This window comes from Meleagris gallopavo, chromosome 7 (genome assembly GCF_000146605.3).
Source record: "Meleagris gallopavo isolate NT-WF06-2002-E0010 breed Aviagen turkey brand Nicholas breeding stock chromosome 7, Turkey_5.1, whole genome shotgun sequence".
Lineage (NCBI taxonomy): Eukaryota > Metazoa > Chordata > Aves > Galliformes > Phasianidae > Meleagris > Meleagris gallopavo.
The window spans coordinates 34,061,083-34,079,721 of record NC_015017.2 but is presented as its reverse complement, the minus strand read 5'-3'; the positions used below and the strand labels follow the sequence as shown (position 1 = coordinate 34,079,721).

The 18,639-nt window shown below is 40.5% G+C and overlaps 1 protein-coding gene across 1 annotated transcript; it reads left to right on the top strand.

Annotated features, from left to right (window-relative positions):
• Nucleotides 1–381: 381 nt before the first annotated feature.
• Nucleotides 382–17,667, top strand: LCT (lactase). Its single transcript, XM_010714026.3, has 17 exons — nucleotides 382–2,515; nucleotides 3,500–3,579; nucleotides 4,825–4,908; nucleotides 5,448–5,550; nucleotides 5,867–5,942; nucleotides 6,719–7,400; nucleotides 7,742–8,387; nucleotides 9,635–11,194; nucleotides 11,524–11,792; nucleotides 12,244–12,534; nucleotides 13,115–13,313; nucleotides 13,630–13,832; nucleotides 14,020–14,129; nucleotides 14,742–14,876; nucleotides 15,554–15,777; nucleotides 16,555–16,791; nucleotides 17,462–17,667. The coding sequence occupies exons 1-17, from the start codon at nucleotides 1,861–1,863 to the stop codon at nucleotides 17,665–17,667; spliced, it is 5,760 nt and encodes a 1,919-aa protein (XP_010712328.1). The 5' UTR covers nucleotides 382–1,860.
• The last annotated feature ends 972 nt before the right edge of the window (nucleotides 17,668–18,639 follow it).

Genomic DNA, 18,639 nt, shown 5'->3' with positions numbered 1-18,639 from the left:
TCTTGAATGTTCCCAGCATGGGAGATACTATCACTTTTTTGGGTACCTATTCCTATTTTTCCAATACCCTGTGTTACAAACATTTCTAACTCCTGAAGCACCAGGCTTTGCTCCTTAAAGGTTTTCTTTTAAAACAGAAAACCCAATCAACAAAACAAAAACCTCCAGGTTTTTGACGGTGATTTTGTTGCAAACATCTGCAGCTTTAACTGTGCAGTTGTGACCAATGCCTTTAATACAAGTTCAATCATATTTAAAAAAAAAAAAAATCTAAATAATCAAGTGATCCTACTGTGCCCGATATAAATGGCATGAAACTAATCCAAGAGGATATTTAAACTGTCTTTTATATTTCTAGATTGTAAGCCTAAATTCCTTACACTTTTGGTAGTCGTAGGTTCTTCTGTAGGGGACATGGATTCCCACTTCTCTTTGTTGTCTGCAGAGGTAAATTATTGCAGTCCAAATGTTCCTTAGTCTGACTAAGCATACCTTTAAACATGGATGTTATATTTATGGAATTAAAAGATTCATAAATGTTGCAAGCTGTACTGTGCTATCATTGGGCACTATTTGCAGTAACATTTCTCTGCTACCCATGAACTGCATCTCAGCTAAAGCTACATTTTATTAAAAACAACTGCCCACCTGCAGCAAAGATTTTCTATATTGTTAATAACTCACCCTAAGGATAGGGAGAGACTTGTTCTTCTTTATACATTCTTTCTTTCCTCCACTGTCTTTTAGTAAGTAGGAAATGTTTTCTTCCTACTTCCTCTTGCCCTACAATTCTGTATGCTTCATATAGAGGAGGGATATTTTTCTGGAGTTAACACTGCTGTACTCAAAAATTAACAGCAGGTGGTGCTATATATAAAGTTCCTATTCGATCTTGTTAAATTCATTGTGGCTGGGAGGGAAAGAGTATTTAAGTGCTCAAAACAGCAGGCACAATGTTTCAGCAAGTTTTTTAAGGCTCTCTAAAAATATAAAATAGTCACCTGAGCATCAGAGTCCAAGTACACAAATTATAGGCTTTGTATATGCAGGAGGTTGTCAACTGTGAGTAAAAGCAAAAGTTTAGAGTCAGTTTCTACTATAATTTAAATAATAATGAAAATATTTTTTGTCAGAGTGATAAATTGCCCAGATAATTCCACTTATGTTTTAGACAAAAACTAGCTTTTAAGGGAGGTGAAGTGGGAGACAACTGGTTTTTCAGTATAGTTACAATATAGTTATATAGAATTTTGTTTAGTTAATTTAAACATGTTCTGCATTTAGGCAGCACAGATGCTGGTTCTCAATAACACAATCTCAACTCTTCAATTTTGCTGTATGTGCATGCAGAGCAGTAAAGTTATCTCCTTGTTGCAGCAATTTGGGTAAGAGATCTCTATGCACTCACCCTACTGACAGATAAAGTATTCTCAAGGCTGAAGGCAAGAGTACTTTGGAAAGCAATAAAATAATATTGTTATTAGTGTGGGGACACACACTGTTACTGCTTCTTGAATTCATGTAACAACAGCTTTTCCAAATGGAGGTAAGGTGCCGCCTTCTCAGATTTCCTTCATACATCCAAGAATGATAGCACAAATGTGCCTCCTCACCTTCCTGCTCAACTGAGGCATTGGTGTCACCAGCCCCAGCCAAGCAGGTGATTCTGCTTTTGTTACCTTTTGCATCCAGAACATCTATTTATTTGTTCATCTATCAATTGAACGTCCTGATTTGTTATCATTTCAGTGTCAGCTGTTTCTGGGAGCACTTATCTGCATAATAGATAACTGCAGTTAAATATTACTCCTACTATAATATAAATAGTGTGGACACAGTGTTTCTGAACTAGGTCCAGAAATGGAGCTGGTTTGTAAGACAGTTGTCTTTTTCTTGTTAGTCTCTACTAGCTTTGGGATAGATGGGGAATTAGCTCAGGACTTTGTTGCCATTGCTGGACCTCTGCCTACCACATTAGTGCACAGACTGCATCTGCAGAGCCACGTTCTACCCAAAGAAGCTTTGGACCCTACTATGTCTGAAGCCCGTGATGACTTCTGTCAGCAAGATACTGTGATTTCCCAACTGCTCCAGTACTTCTCCCACCTCCGTGAGATTGGGGTAACACATTACAAAGTCTTCCTGCCATGGGCACGCATTCTTCCTGATGGGGACGCCAAGAAGCCAGACGAAGCTCAAGTGCGATGCTACCAGGAGCTGCTCAAAATGCTGGTTGCTGCAGACCTCAGGCCAGTGGTTGTTCTCCATCACAAGGGTGTTCCTGACAGTGTGGCTGTAGGCAGGAAGGCGAGCTCTTTTGCTGACCTTTTTGTGGATTATGCAGAGTTCAGTTTCTATGTTTTTGGGGGCCTGGCTGATATGTGGCTCACCTTCAGTGACCTGCCTGAGCTCCTGGGAAGCCTGCCTTACAGTGACCCCCAGGTCCGTGTCCAGGCCCTGGCTTCTGCTCATGAAAGAGCTTACAGTGTTTACCATGAGAAATACTCTGTGTCAGGTAAGAATAGGGGGAAAGATTTTTGTATACGACCTTCTCACAATTTGTTACGTGTGATCTCTGTGAATCCGTTAGCAATGCTTTCATAACTACTTAGAAATACTTGAGTAATGGATTTCTTCAAACACAATTTTGATAATTGTTCTTCAATTACTAGTAATAGCATTTTACTTAAAATGAGAGCCAAAGTAGTCAGGGAGAACATAGGCAAGTATCTCTGTGTGAATACTGACATATATTATTTTTAAGCATTAAGAAGCCTCAGGTAAATTTCAGCAGCAGAAACTGTACTTGGAAAAAAAAGATGTTACCATACCTGTGTCTGCTATGTCTCTTAAGGACTCATCTATGTGCTTGTTGAGGGTCCTTATTAAAAAACAGTTGGTACCCTAGAATAACAGTAGTCTTGTGCTGCTTATATATCAAACCTTAAATGTAGTGTCAGGAAAAATCCTGAATTCCTGATTAATCATTTTCAAAGCCTTCTTACATATTTCAGTGTCACTGATAATTGAAATTGAAATTGCAACTGTTCCATTTTAGGGAGGGGAAAATTTTGCCATCCAATAAAGTAGCTGTCTTCAGCATGATGGGAGTTGGCTTTTTCATTAAGATATTTCCCAAGGAATACATCCTTAGAACTCCAGATCTGAAGAATCTGGTCCGATTTATCTACCAGCTTTCTACCCAAGGGTGGAAAACTTTGAAAATGTACTTATAAAATCCAGTGAAACAAAACTGACCATGCTTTAAAATGGCATCTCTCATTTATTTGAAGTGAAATGTATTGACAAGATAAAAAAGAAAAAAACATTTGTGGAGCAAGATGGTTACTTTTGAGATAAAATATCTTGATAATAAAAAATGCTTTAAAATTATATGTCTTACTTGATTATAAAATACCTACAGTGAACTGATATTTTTTTCTTTTGTGTTTCCTGCACTACTGATAGATTGTGCTTTTGTCTTGTTTTGTTTTCCAAGGTGGAAAGCTGTCCATTGCTTTAGGAATGGATCTTATCTTGGATAGGACTTCATCTGAGTTGCTTTCAGTTTCTCTTCAGGTAACACCTTAATGAAAATTATTTCCAATTTAAATTTGATTTTGCTTCACTTGATTTTTATGCAGAGGATTAAGTGATGTATTGCAAGATACGTAAGAGTTTAGTTGTCCAGTGTGGTACATTTTACTTCTTGATTATCTCAATTATGTGAAACTCTCTGATTTTAAAAATTACTTCAACATCCTTTCTTGGCTAGTAAGTACTGATTTAAAAACATGGGAACGTATTTTCTCTCATATATTTGGCAGTTTTAGCAGTATACATGCTTAAATACCAAGGTGTCTGCAAAAACTGTACCCACTGTTTTTTTATTTGCAAGTCTATTTAATGCACAACCAAATAAAAATTACTTTATTTAAAATAACTGCTATTTAAAAAAAAAATCTATTTAACGTGTTAAAGCACCGCCTGAGCTATGCTAAAAGTGGTCTAGAACAGAGATGACACAATGTGACTAATCTCTATAAAGATGATGACATCCCTTCTGTAAAGACCAAACCCCTCATTAGTTGTTCTTTTTGCCTGAGCATGTTGATGTGGGATGCAGTGAACAAATGACAATGCAGGTGTTTGGCTCTTGTTCACAGTCCTTCCAAATTTAACAATAGGACAAATAAGTGTGATATTTCAAGGATATAGGCAAGGTGTGGTTTGTAGGAGGAGGAAAGATGTACTAAATGAGCTGACTAAACTAGAAAAAACTCTTGGACTGAAAAATAAATGGAAGGCTTATCAGTTTGTTTGTTCTATCCCAGCTTCAGCAACTGGTTTAATAAAAGAATGCTATCTATTCCTTTGAACTTGTGGACTTTTAGTAAAGCAACATCTGCAGTGTGCAATGACTAAAGATTTCTGAAGTGGACTTTCCCCAAAGGATTATTGATAAGATCACCCTGAGTCATACGGTGACAAAGATTTCTCTATCTGATTAATGAGAGAATCTTCAGTCTTGCCAGTTTAAATAATCAATTGTAAATCAGGAATATTAAAAGCATAAAATGTTCTTACAATGATTTTTTAAACTCTAGTGCTTCTAAAATTTAGCTTTGTTTAGAAGGAAAGACACAAAATGCATCTTCTTGTACAGCGTCCAGTGGTACTGGTATTTTCCAGGGTTCCATGTAGCTTTCTGGCTTCTTACTCCAGCAGTTCTTGTATCAAACATTTAGCAACTTTGTATATTTTGAACAGAATGCCTGCAATAGTTTTCCAATAGGATGATCATTTTCTCTTTCTTGTTTCCAGGATTCAGTAGACTTCCTGTCTCTTAGCCTTCAGTACAGGTGTGGAAATGAAACAGATTTCTACCTGAAAATGAGTGAATTCCAGGTAACATTATGGACAGTGTGAAAATGAACACTGAACTTCACGGATATGGAGTTAAAACTCTAGTAATAAGGTAGAGCAGATAGAATAAATCCATCATTGTTCTTACAATTCTACTGAGCTTCGTAAACCATCTGTAACAGCTTATTTTGCAAAAAAGTAACTTAGAGAGGATGTCACGCTGAATAGTAATAGTAATAGACAATTTGTATTAATAGACAATTTGTAATAATAGACAAGGTACTGTTGTAAGTCCTTCTGAACCTAGGACCATGTGTCTGCAGAGATGAGCACAGAGATGACATGCCTTGCTCACAATTATACAGCATAGGCAATACTAGCCTGAAAAGGAGTATGTCAGGCTCTTTTTTAACAATTTTGCTTTGTGTGTCTATAGCAGGACACTTATTCCCTATAAATCAGAGGGTGATGGCCTAGCCAGAAGTATAGAGCAAGAAGTGGAAACTTCCCCCGCATCATCTTTGGAAAACCAATAAATATTTTTAAAAATAGAAATCTCTGTTTGAATTCTTGTTTTGCAGGAAGTCTGGAAGGACATAGAAGTATTGCTTTTTAGTATAAAGTTCCTTGACTGTGATTCCTTGGAAGAGAATCCATTCATACCAGTGGCTGCCATTGTCACTGGTAAGTGACATGTTTTAAGAAGTAGAAGAGTTCTGTAGCTGGGCTTTGAGTGGGAAATTATGTAATTATGTAATTATCCTTTCCAGACCATTGCTATTAGGTTAAATAATCTTACAGGGTTTTTTTGTTTTTTTTTGTTTTGTATTCTTCTTGGAGAAAAAAAAACCAACACAACATACTAAATCTGAGAAAAACAGCTATTAATTATTTGGAAAAAAAAAGCCTTGTTTCAAAAGATGTAATTGTATTTACGAGTAATGTCATACAGTCTGTGACATTTGATTTGTGACTAAACCCATCTATTGTTTGTTTTCAGCTCTTAATAAAGAGAAGGCACGTACAATTGGATATGATGTGAATGAATTCTTGGACTTCTCATCTCATGTTTCAAGGTACAGTTCTTAAACCAGATCCTGTAATAAATTGGTATCCTTTAGAAACAAGTATGCAAGGCAGACATAAGACAGTTGTAGAGGTAAAATCGCTGTTAGCTGCTTAAAGGAATGCAGGGGAATGCCTTTCTGCTGAGTCCAGTCTCTTGCTGTTACAGGCAATCTTCTAACCTGCTATTTCAGGAAATGTAACTGTCTCTCCTTAGTTACCCAGATTGCACTTCAAGACAGTAATAGCAGGTATATATTCCAAGCACACTGTTCTTTTTTCATCTATGTAGTATACATAAATTTATATTATATAGATATGTATAAAATTAACTTAAAAACATAAAATAGCAACTGTCCTATGTGAGAAGCCAATTGTGCCTGTTGTAGAGAATGTCATTGTACAAAAAGAAGCTAAAGACTAGTGAATCAGGATTGATTGGTTTTAGCTTATCTTGTGAAGACTTGTGAGCATGTGAAATTGCTACACACTGCAAGGATTTTGTTTGTGTCTTTGACCTAGTTTAATGAATTTTGAAAATCTATCTGCTGAGAAATGCATGAGATATATAGCACTTGAGGTGCTCTGCAGTTTCTTTATTGCACTTCTCCTTCATCTGCCAGCTGGATGACAGGAGGTTGGATTGATTGGATGACAAAGTGGCTGTTCCCTAACTGGCATATGTGAGATGAATGAGAAGCAAACAATTATTTATGCTCCTTGTCTGCAAATTCTATGGCACTGGCATCCACCTGGAGGTTGTAACTCTTTTTTATTCTATTTTCAGCAAAACATATACTCTACAAGAGAATCCAATTGCTGCCCCTCGCTCCTCCTATCAAACAGTTTGGGAAATGTTTGCTAACCAGTCTGAATTGGAGAGGGATACTTTCCTGCAAGATGTTTTCCCAAGTGGTTTCCTCTGGGGCACGTCCACAGGTGCCTTTAATATTGAAGGAGCCTGGGCAGAGGATGGGAAAGGAGAGAGCATCTGGGATCAGTTTGGGCATGAAGGTCATGTCTACATGAACCAAACAACAGATGTGGCATGTGACAGCTACCATAAAACCAGCTATGATGTTTATTTGCTTAGAGGTCTTCATCCCCAGCTGTACAAGTTTTCTATATCCTGGCCTAGAATTTTCCCTGCTGGCACCAATGAAACCATCAGCATCAAGGGTGTGGATTATTATAACCAATTAATTGACAGGTTGCTAGAGGCTAACATTGAGCCCATGGTGACTCTTTTCCACTGGGACCTCCCCCAGGCTCTTCAGGTTCTTGGTGGCTGGCAGAATGACAGTATCATAGATGCTTTTGCAAACTACGCAGACTTCTGCTTTGCCACTTTTGGGGATCGGGTCAAGTTTTGGGTTACGTTCCACGAGCCTTGGGTTATCAGCTATGCTGGCTATGGCACCGGAGAGCATCCTCCAGGAATCACTGATCCAGGAATAGCATCTTACAAGGTAGGGACATAGGATCCTACAGCTGCCATTGTTGTGTTCCTCAGATTCTGCAAATTTTAACTATGCTTAAGCCTAATAAGGCATCTGAGACAGTTGTTTGCTTGCTGGACTTATGATACTCTCAAGCAAATGTATTACTTAATGGATGCTAGACTTTATTTTCTGTTATGAAATCAGCCAGATTCTTATACTTAATCCAAACCCTGCTGTACTCTCTGGTTAGGATTTTTTGTTTTGTCAAGTTTTCTTGTTTCGCATGGAGATGTCTTTCTCACAAGGCAGTGTTAATGCAACGTTGTGCAAAGCAATGAGACACATATTCCTGTGCTTTCTGCCCCCAGGTGGCTCACACAATTCTCAAGGCTCATGCTAAGGTCTGGCACCTGTATAATGACAGATACCGTTCTCAGCAGCAGGGAAGGGTAGGGCTGGTGCTGAACTCGGATTGGGCTGAACCCCAGACTCCAACCAACTCTGAGGATGTGAAGGCATCAGAGAGGTACCTGCAGTTCATGCTTGGCTGGTTTGCTCACCCTGTATTTGTTAACGGTGACTATCCAGATATCCTGAAGGCTCAGATCCAGGAAGTAAACCAGCAGTGCTCCAACACAGTTGCACAGCTGCCTGTGTTTACGGAGGAGGAGAAAACCTGGGTGAAAGGAACGGCAGACTTTTTTGGCCTTTCCCATTACACTTCCCACCTGGTTAGTGCCGTGACTAATGATACCTGCATACCTGGATATGAAAGCATTGGGAACTTCTCTTTGCACGTAGATCCTTCGTGGCCAAAGACTGCCTCTTTTTCAATCCATGTGGTCCCGTGGGGATTAAGAAGGCTGCTGAAGTTTGTGTCCCAGGAATATACAGGGGCAAAGATCCCAATTTACATAGCAGGAAATGGTATGCCGACAGAAGCCACAGGGGATCTTATTAATGACACTCTGCGAGTGGATTATTTCCGCCGATACATCAATGAGGCTCTAAAAGGTATGTCTTTTTTTTTAAATTAGAATGATGGCAACTAGTTATTCTGTCACTCCCACAGTGATTAGCTTTAAAACATCACCATTTGTACAGTAACATGAGGTGGGCCGCCTCTTATATACAATGTCATAAATTCCAGCATATCTGATGACCAGGTATGGAGCTCTCCATTCTGTCTAGGTACTGGAAGAGATTTTTCATAGGTACAAATATAACCTAAAGCCAGTCTCTCAGTGAAAACAGTGAAAACCTACTTCAGTACCTTTGAAGACAATTTGGCTAAAGGCAGGCTCTTACCTGCAGAGATCTCATAGATGGGACTGAACGGTGTCTTTACTGATTCAGTAGGTCTAACTGATAGCATCCTGCACCATTGCAAATTAGAATTTTTAGGGAGATACTTTTATCTCAATTATTTTGAGAAAGATTCAATGTATGCCTTTATCTTTGCAAACTGTGTATCACCTTAACAAAAAATAATACTGGTAACTGAAGTCCTAGACAAATATAGAGATTTGAGATTTCAAATAGATATTTTAGTATGCTTTCTTCAGATACACAAATCAATAGGATCACAAAAACTTCATTATATTGAATATAATGTATTAATTATGTTGATGATCACTGTACAGCTTTTGATCCTGTTGACCTAGTTCTCAACATACTGATAGAAGAGCTGCAGAAAACACTATTTAGCATTGCTGTTTTGCATCTGCAAATGGAACATGGACAGCATATGGAAAGAGAACTTTTCTGGGATAAGAAAGAGAGTGCTTTACTGTAGGCAATATGAGGAAGGATGCTAGACTTGTCTCTGATGGTACTGAGTATTGTGTTCTGCAGAGAGGAATTCTTCTGTGCCTAGGGAAGCTAGACAAGCACTACATACATATCATGTTTCAGTTTAACTATAGTGGTAAATATAAAAGAGCACTGTATACTTAAGCTGATGAGTTGTTCTTGAAAACTAGAACATAGGGAAGGGAATACCCATGGCACAAGTGGGCTTTACTCTAGTACTTATTTTCTGATGCGTTTTTATCACTAAGTTTTTGACTGGCTCCTATTATAGTGATCATGGCTCTTCTTGCCAAATACTCTAATTGTTTTGTTTTCTTTTACCTAAACACAATTCGTAGATGTTTGGCTGTCACCCTGTTGTTACCCTCAGCTGCGTGCTTGTGTTGTGCTTTGCTGCATTCGGAAAATGTTCAAGTGACTAACAGAGTCTTGTACTGTTTCTACGACAGCGGTAAAACTAGACGCAGTTGATGTTCAGTCATATATTGCTCGATCCCTGGTTGATGGCTTTGAAGGCCCAGGGGGTTACAGCCTAAAATTTGGGCTACATCATGTGAATTTTGAAGATAGCAACAGACCAAGGACTCCCAGGGCAAGTGCTTATTTCTATTCCAGTGTTATTGAAAACAATGGTTTCCCATCCAAAGTCTCAGACAGAAGTTCTGCGTCGGTGGTATTTGGCCTACCCACACCATCAAAGTTGCCGAGTCTACCAGCATCAGAAGTTCCCTCCAAGTCAAAAGTTGTCTGGGAGAAGTTTTCATCCCAAACAGACTTTGAAAGAGACATGTACTTTTATGGGACGTTCCCAGAGGACTTTACATGGGGTGTGTCATCTTCTGCATACCAGATTGAAGGAGGTTGGGATGCGGATGGCAAAGGACCCAGTGTTTGGGATAACTTCACCCATGTACCAGGAAACATAAAAAACAATGACACTGGAGATATAGCTTGTAATAGCTACAACAAGGTAGAGGAAGATATTTACCTGCTGAGAGCCTTAGGGGTAAAGAACTATCGTTTCTCTCTGTCCTGGCCTCGAATCTTCCCCAACGGAAGGAACAATTCAATAAACAGCCATGGTGTTGATTACTATAACCATCTCATTGATGGGCTGGTCGCAAACAACATCACTCCAATCGTCACCCTGTACCACTGGGACCTGCCACAAGCTCTCCAGGACATTGGTGGCTGGGAGAACAGTGAGCTCATTGAACTGTTTGACAGTTTTGCAGACTTCTGTTTCCAGACCTTTGGGGACAGGGTGAAGTTCTGGCTTACATTCAATGAACCCTACGTTATTGCTTGGGTTAGTTATGGGATAGGGGAATTTCCACCCAATGTCAATAATCCTGGTGGTGCTCCCTATGAAGTGGCACACACCTTACTGAAAGCTCACGCCAGAGTCTACCACACATACGATGACAAATACAGAGCGAGTCAGGGAGGAGTCATTTCTCTGTGTTTCAATATTGATTGGATTGAGCCAAAGACACCAAGCGACCCCAGGGACCTAGAAGCTGCAGACAGGTACATGCAGTTTTTGGTGGGGTGGTTTGCACATCCAGTTTTCAAAAATGGGGACTACCCTGAAGTCATGAAATGGAAAGTTGGAAACAGGAGTGAGCTCCAAAACCTGCCGTCATCCCGCCTACCGGTTTTCACAGCTGAAGAGCGTGAGTACATCAGGGGCACAGCGGATGTTTTCTGTTTCAACACCTACACTGCCAAACTTGTAACCCATGCAACAACCCGACTGAATCCCTTCTCTTATGAGTATGACCAGGAAATATCAACAGATGTTGACAGCTCCTGGCCTACCTCAGCTCTTGCTGGCCATCGGGCTGTGGCTTGGGGGCTGAGGAGGCTGCTGAACTGGGTCAAAGAAGAGTATGGAAATCCTCCAATGTACATCATTGAGAACGGAGTGGGGCTAAAGACCGAATCGGATGTTGATGACCAAACCAGGATACTTTACTACAAAACGTACATAGATGAAGCTTTAAAAGGTACAAATGTTTGCTTTTATTTTGTGTTGTATATCTCCCCTCTAGATTCTTGTCACAATTTTCCTCTGAGGTGTAGTTTTTAAAAGCATCTTCTGCTGTTCTTTTAATATTCTGAGTGCAATATAAACGTAGTGGGTTTTTTTTTATCATCTCCTTTGTAGAGCCATTTGTATTCTGTATCCTCCAGATGTGAAGTCTCTCGTGGTCTTTCTTGTTCAGAGATAGCTTGATGAAGCTGAAAGTGTGTATGCGTTTGCCAGTGAATTTCTTGTGGTTTGTTAAATGTGTGAAACATCACTGATGCTCTCCCATTGTTTCTCATCTTTCAGCTTACAAGCTGGACGGTGTTAATCTGAGAGGATACAATGCTTGGTCTTTTCTGGATTCCTTTGAATGGTTGAATGGTTATGAGCCAAGATTTGGATTGCACGAGGTTGATTTTGATGATCCCAACAGGCCAAGAACCCCAAGGCGCTCGGCTGTGTACTATGCAGAAATCATTCGCAACAATGGTATCCCATTGCCAAAAGAAGATGAATTTTTATATGGGGAGTTTCCAAAGAACTTTTGCTGGAGTGTAGCAACAGCTGCATATCAGGTTAGGAAACAAAGACTGACTCTTCAAACACTCATGGAGAGTTAATTCGTTTTGGATGAGACACAGCTTCTACATTAGGTTTTATGGTAATTGAGGGTTACTGTAACAACTGCCTTAAATATCTCAGTTTTCCCTTATAATGGCACGGTTATACCACGGAAATTGAGATAGCAGCAGAGATTTCACAAGGGGAAGCAAACACTGAGCAGCAGGTTGAAGGGCAATACCTTTCCTTTGACATAGTACTTTGCTAATACTTCTATGCCTTGTGGCCCAAGAGACCTACCAGTTTAGTACAGCAAAAAATGATACTGTTCCAAGGCTTGTGCTGATAAGTCAGAATGTTATGTGGTGCCACGAAGTCTGATGGGCAGAATTCTTTCCTAGGCCAAGATGTCAATTTGGAGTTTACTGATGATTTCTCCCTTCCCTCCCCCATCTTCATTTACAGATTGAGGGAGCATGGAGAGCAGATGGGAAAGGACTTAGCATTTGGGACAAATACACTCACACTCCTTTGAAAATCAGCAATGATGCCAATGGAGATGTAGCTTGTGACAGCTACCACAAGATTGAGGAGGATGTGGAAATGCTGAAACGCCTCAAGGTGTCTCACTATCGCTTTTCAATCTCCTGGTCACGTGTTCTCCCAGATGGGACCACCAGATACGTCAATGAAATGGGATTGAACTACTATGAAAGGCTAATTGATGCTCTTCTGGCAGCCAATATTACACCTCAGGTAACTGTAAAAATGGACTGGAAATCCAACAGAGTGCAGGAGTTGAGAATTATCCTGATGTTGAAAGATCAGATCCCCACTTTCAGATTTGCCTTTGTGGTTCCTGTGTTGGGATTACTGGGAAGTTCTTTGTCCTTACGAATTCCCAGGCTGTTCAAGATCCCTCAAAAACAGGTGTTGTACTGCATTGTACTTCATTTGAGAATCAGTGTAGCTGCAGCTGTTCTTTACTGACTTGAGTTCTTGCTGTCATGTGATTATTGCAGGCTTTAGTATGACTGAAAGTGAGAGACTCATCTTGACAGCTGGGCAGGCCCTAGAGTTTGAGTCATTTCCCCTCATACTAAAGGAACTGGAACACTGGCAAAGTGGCATTTATTAGAGTGTGCAAGTGATCGCTATGGCCTCAAACCATTACAGGACAGAAGGCACTCGGGTTACTGCAGATTTGTCCGTGTCTGTTAGAAAACTGCAGATGGAGTTGGGCTTATGCCTGCAAACAAGGCCATTCTCTTGTCCTTCATTCTGAAAGTGAATCAATGACCGGCTGAGCCCTTTCTCTCATTGTCATTCCCCACAGGTCACTCTCTATCACTGGGACCTCCCACAGGCACTGCAGGACAACGGTGGGTGGGAGAATGATACCATAATTCAGAGGTTTAAGGAATATGCTGAGCTCCTTTTCCAGAGATTGGGAGACAAAGTGAAATTTTGGATAACCCTCAATGAACCCTACAACACTGCATATCTTGGGTATGGCTTTGGCACAGCTGCTCCAGGTAAGACTGCTGAGCACAATTTTTGAGAAGGGAAGGGCTGGGAGCTGGCCTGAACATACAGCTTTCTGCTCTCTGTGCAGACAGCAGAGCATGGGCAGGAGGGTGATGTGGGTTCCCCACAGCCTGCACGTGACAGCTGTGCCTTCAGCAGACCTGCTGTCACATGCATCTCAGCCCTTGGCTGGGCTCAAAGGCACCAGGTACTGCATGCTTGTTCATTCACTGGTGGGCAGCTCTGCAGGTCCTGGGTGTTAAGCTGGGAAGAAGCAGATTGGAGCTAGGAATTGCTGCTGCAGTGTCTGTGCTGTTCCTGCAGGTATCTCTGTTAGACCTGGGCGAGCCCCCTATGTGGTGGGGCACAACCTCATCAAGGCCCATGCAGAAGCCTGGCACCTGTACAATGAGACTTACCGTGCGAAACAAGGAGGACTGATCTCTATCACCATCAACTCTGACTGGGCTGAGCCAAGGAACCCACACAAACAGGAGGATTTTGAAGCTGCCAGACAATACTTGCAGGTAGAGAAGAATCTGGTCACAGCTCTCTAGGCTGCTTGTTAAATTTGCTGCTGTTATACAGGCATTCCTGCATATCTGTTTGCTCATTATAGGGCCAGCTATTATCTATAAAGCAGCCTATGGGGAGGAACAGTTAAATCCTTATTTTAATTCATAATTTATCCTTCTCCCTTATTTCCTGGGTTAGTTCCTTATAGGTTGGTTTGCTCATCCCATTTTCAAAAACGGCGATTATAATGAAGTGATGAAAACGAGGATTCGGGAACGCAGCCTGGCCCAGGGTCTGAGCAGCTCCCGGTAAGAGTGCAGGCACAAACTTCTTGCTTTTCTTCCACTTGCCGAGCTAAAACCCGCTTTTCTGATACACTGTTAAATAGGAAGAACTCTATTGAAATGGTACTATAAAAATCTTAGTGTAGTCTCACAGAAAAACTAATTGTATATTTTTTCTCTCTTTACCTTTCTTGCAAATTAAGTTTACTAATATAAAAGAGATTTGTCCAAGCTTCTACGCTGGGGGTAGCATGTTGGCAGTTCAGAGTGATATAATAAATGTTATGCACTATATGTAGTGCTTTGCCTGCCTGGGGCAAATATATTTTAATTGTTCTTAAAACGATACACTGAACTCAAGCATTGAGACTCATTCACACCTCTGAATTATATTTATTTGTCTTTCTCATTACTTTTAAATCTATCGCATTACCAGTGGCCTGCTAAGAAAAGAATGTTTTCCCTTTTTTCTTTCTTTCTAGACACATATAAGGAAAGGAAAGCTCATGTTTTACCCTGTCTGTGCTTTAACTGATGGATTTTTCTGATGTTCCTCTAGAAAGATCACAGTACCTTCACCTTCTTTTGTGCTTATTGCATTTTGATGGCTTTATGCCTTTTTGTTTTCCGTTGCAGACTTCCAGAATTTACAGAAAGTGAAAAGCAAAGAATTAAAGGCACATATGACTACTTTGGTCTAAATCATTATACTACAGTTTTAACATACAAGTATGAGTATTCTACTGGTATTCTATCGTATGATGCTGACAGGTAAGATTATGACTGTAAACTATTGGTCAAGTAAAATACGCACACTTGGAAGCCAACGCCAACTGAGCAATGTACACTAATGGCAAATAAAGCCACGAGACATTCATATTAGGGAAAATAGCCCCAGACAATACTTGTGATGCTGTGTTCAGAATAGGTCAGCTACCTTATTATGACCTGATTAAAAAATGAATTGTTAGGACAGAGTAAGGAAAATTAGAGCATCTAAAAATGAAAGAATCAGTCTCACAACCATTTGGTATCAGCTGCATTTATCATTTTTCCTGCATCCAGTCTGTAGTTTTAAGTGGGAGAGTGCCCTGGTTTACAGATACTACTTCTCCATTTGCTGTTTTAAACAGTTGTTGGTTCCCTCCCCACACTGGATAAACTTCATTAAGTTTAAAGCCAAACAACTAAATCACTTCATGGTTAAATTTACATTAAGTGAAGCTTTTTATCTACAGGCAGCAAATAACTTTAAAACAAAATATGAGAAGTGTTTTCTGGAGGTTTGTGAACACCAGCAGCTCTTCACCTCCCCCCAAGCTCGGTGCTTTTCACAGCTTGCACCTGGGTGCACTTTTCTACAGAGCTCGGTGTCAGATTTCCCAGCTGAGCAGTAATGCAGGGCCAGGCTTGGGGCTGTGCTGTGATCAGTGTGTCCTCCTCTGCAGGGGTGTTGCTTCAGTAACCGACCGCAGCTGGCTGAACTCTGGTTCCTTCTGGCTAAAGGTGACACCCTTTGGCTTCCGAAAGCTCCTGAGGTGGATAAAGGAAGAGTACAACAACCCTCCTATTTATGTGACTGAAAATGGGATATCAGAGAGGGGAGCCGTAGATTTCAATGACACTTGGCGAATCCATTACCATCGGAACTACATTAACGAAGCGCTGAAAGGTAAGAATGAGTATTTAAAGCTGCACATGTCAGTCTTGTTGGGAGATGCTGCTGAGCAAAGCAAGTCGTAAGGAGCTGACAGATCACTGGCACTATGTTTGTAAATTATACACATTTACTCTGCAGCCATGTTGAAAACCTTTGGAATGTAGCAGAAACTGGTCATTGCTGGCCAAGAATTTTTGCAGGGAACAATGATCCAAAGGAAGAACAAACCATGGGTTTAACAGAAGTACGATAAGGGCAGCTTCCTTATATAGCTGCATCTGGCAAGAGAGGGTTCCATTACTTGATGGGTTAGTGGTTAAACTAGATAGTCCCAACTACTGCTATTTCTAAAAACTGTACCTTGTTCACAACAGACACACAGAAAAACCCTTGTTTTGCTTACAGCAGTGGTTAAGCTTAGTTGTCTGCCTTAGAGGGAGCTAACTGCCAGCTGTTCAAATGCTTCTTACTTTGAGCAGCACAGACCCCATCATAAACACGTTTAAAAACTCATCGTTCTCTGTTAAACCTTCACTTCTTGAATGAAAGCTTTGATTTTTAGAGCAAAGAGAAACAATCTTCAGAGGCTGGCTGAGCTACCCTGGCTCATTACTAGCTGTAGCAACTGGCAAGTGGTAGGGACAGGGAGATGGTGAGATAAACGTGGCAGTAACTGCACTGCACTCAGTGTGCACTTCTGTATTGCCCTGTTTGCACCACTGCTGGCCTACTGGTGACTCCTGTCACCTGACTGCTCAGCTAACCTGCTATGTCTGCTCCTGCTAACAGCTGTTGTGCTTGATGGCGTTGACCTGCGCGGCTACACGGCATGGACACTGATGGACAACTTTGAGTGGGCAGTGGGCTTTGATGAAAAGTTTGGGTTCTACCATGTGAATTACACAGATCCCACATTGCCACGGCTCCCCAAGGCCTCTGCCAGGTACTACTCCCAGATCATCAGCTGCAATGGCTTTCTAGATCCTGCAACAGGCCCACATCCCTGTCTGGAAACGGAGCCTGAAGGTAAGTGGTGCAACAGAAATTGCATTTCCATAATGTCTCATCCTAAAAGACTATTTTCTCCAGTATTCTTTTAAAGAGCTGGGGTAGCAAACTGTCTGATCACCAGCCTTTATTAATGAAGAGATTCACACAGAACACATTGTCATTTCTGTTTCCAAAACCAGAATAACTTAAGATTTTATGCTAACACCTAGCTCAGTATCTGTCCTCAAAACAGACAAAAAAAGTTATTGCAGTCTACTATGTTTTCCATATCCTACCCATTCAGCACTCCTGCACTGCATTTTTCTTAAAAACAATTTTGACTACTTTCTAAGAAGACTTTGGAAATATTCTTTTTTGTCTTGTGATCTCTGGACTAAGTAAATTAACTGACAGCAACCACTTCAGTTTGGGTGTTTAAAAGGACATTTTCTATCAGCAGTAGATATAAGGAAATGCTTGTCTCTCCTCCAGCCCCAGGAGCTCACTATAAGCCCTCAGCTGTACCGTTACTCTGAGCTACAGCAGTGTCAACTGCTGATCCCAAAGACCCACAGCTACTGCCAGAGCACTGAAGAGCCACACTAAAAAGCCCTGCAGAGTGAGGAAGAGGTGATGCACACATACACAGGAAAATGTTCCTGACAAGCCATGTACTGACTATTTCTTATTGTTTTCTCATGAACAGTGATACCAGACACCACACCAGGACTGGCTGACAGTGTGCGCTTTCTGGGATTAGATTTAACATCACACAGTGCAGAAATAGCACTGTATGTGCTTTTTGCTCTTTCTGGAATTGGAGCACTGGGCCTGGCACTTATTTCATATAAATATGGAACATTATCCAAAAGATCTCATAAGCAATCATCCATGGAACTTAGTAAAATGTAAAACTTAATTCATTTGAATATGTGGAACAGATTGAAACAGTATTTCTACTTGCTAAAATGCTTTTTTTTTCTTAATGAAGAAAGTTTACAGAACTGTACCCTGTAGCACTGAAAAAGATACCTAGTGCTTGTACTGCTGCAACTTAGTATCTTGCCTTGGAGGTGAATTCCAATCTTGCTGTTTACTTAAAATACATAGTAAAAAATGCTATTTTTTTTTTTCCACCTACTGTTGATAATTTTTTTCCAGTCAAAACTAAAATTGACTGTTCCAATTTGTGTAAGGATTCTGAGCCTAAGCCTTCATCTGCCCTCCTTCGTGATCTTCCCTTGGATCCTCCTTATTTTTCTAAGGGAGTTGAGAGCATCCCACAAAGCTCTGCTGCTGCTTAATCTTTTTAAGACAAGCTAGTGCCAACACTGGCACAAACAGGTACAGAAGAATGTACTGTCCTATTGCAGCTACTGTGGAGGTTCCCCTCCTCCCCCCAGTTCCTTCATTTCATCTATAGTATTTTCATAATTTTATCATGAATTATTTTTTAACAGAAGTAACAGCACTAAGCCTTTACATTTGAACAGTACCGTTCTTACTGAAGTTCCTTTACAAAGAAGTCTGCAGCAGCACTGAACACCTGTAACTGTAAAAAAAAATAAATGTGCAATACCTGGGGAGGAAGGAAAGTCAACATTCTTCATATGTGAAAGCCACGTCCTCACCTTCAAAATAAAAGCTTCTGCGCTTTTGTACTGCAGTCTTTCTTCTCAACATTTCCACTTTACGTGACAAAGAAAGTGTTTTTCTCCCATACACTTTTTCAGACACTAAAAACTTTCATACTACTTTTACCAGATTTCAACAGGAACTCCCAAGTAAGGTCATGTAAACTGAAACAACTGTGACTTGTATTTTAAATCTTAGCCTGCAAGCCTAGCTCCTTGCTTCTCTGTGACAGTGTACCTCAGAGGAATG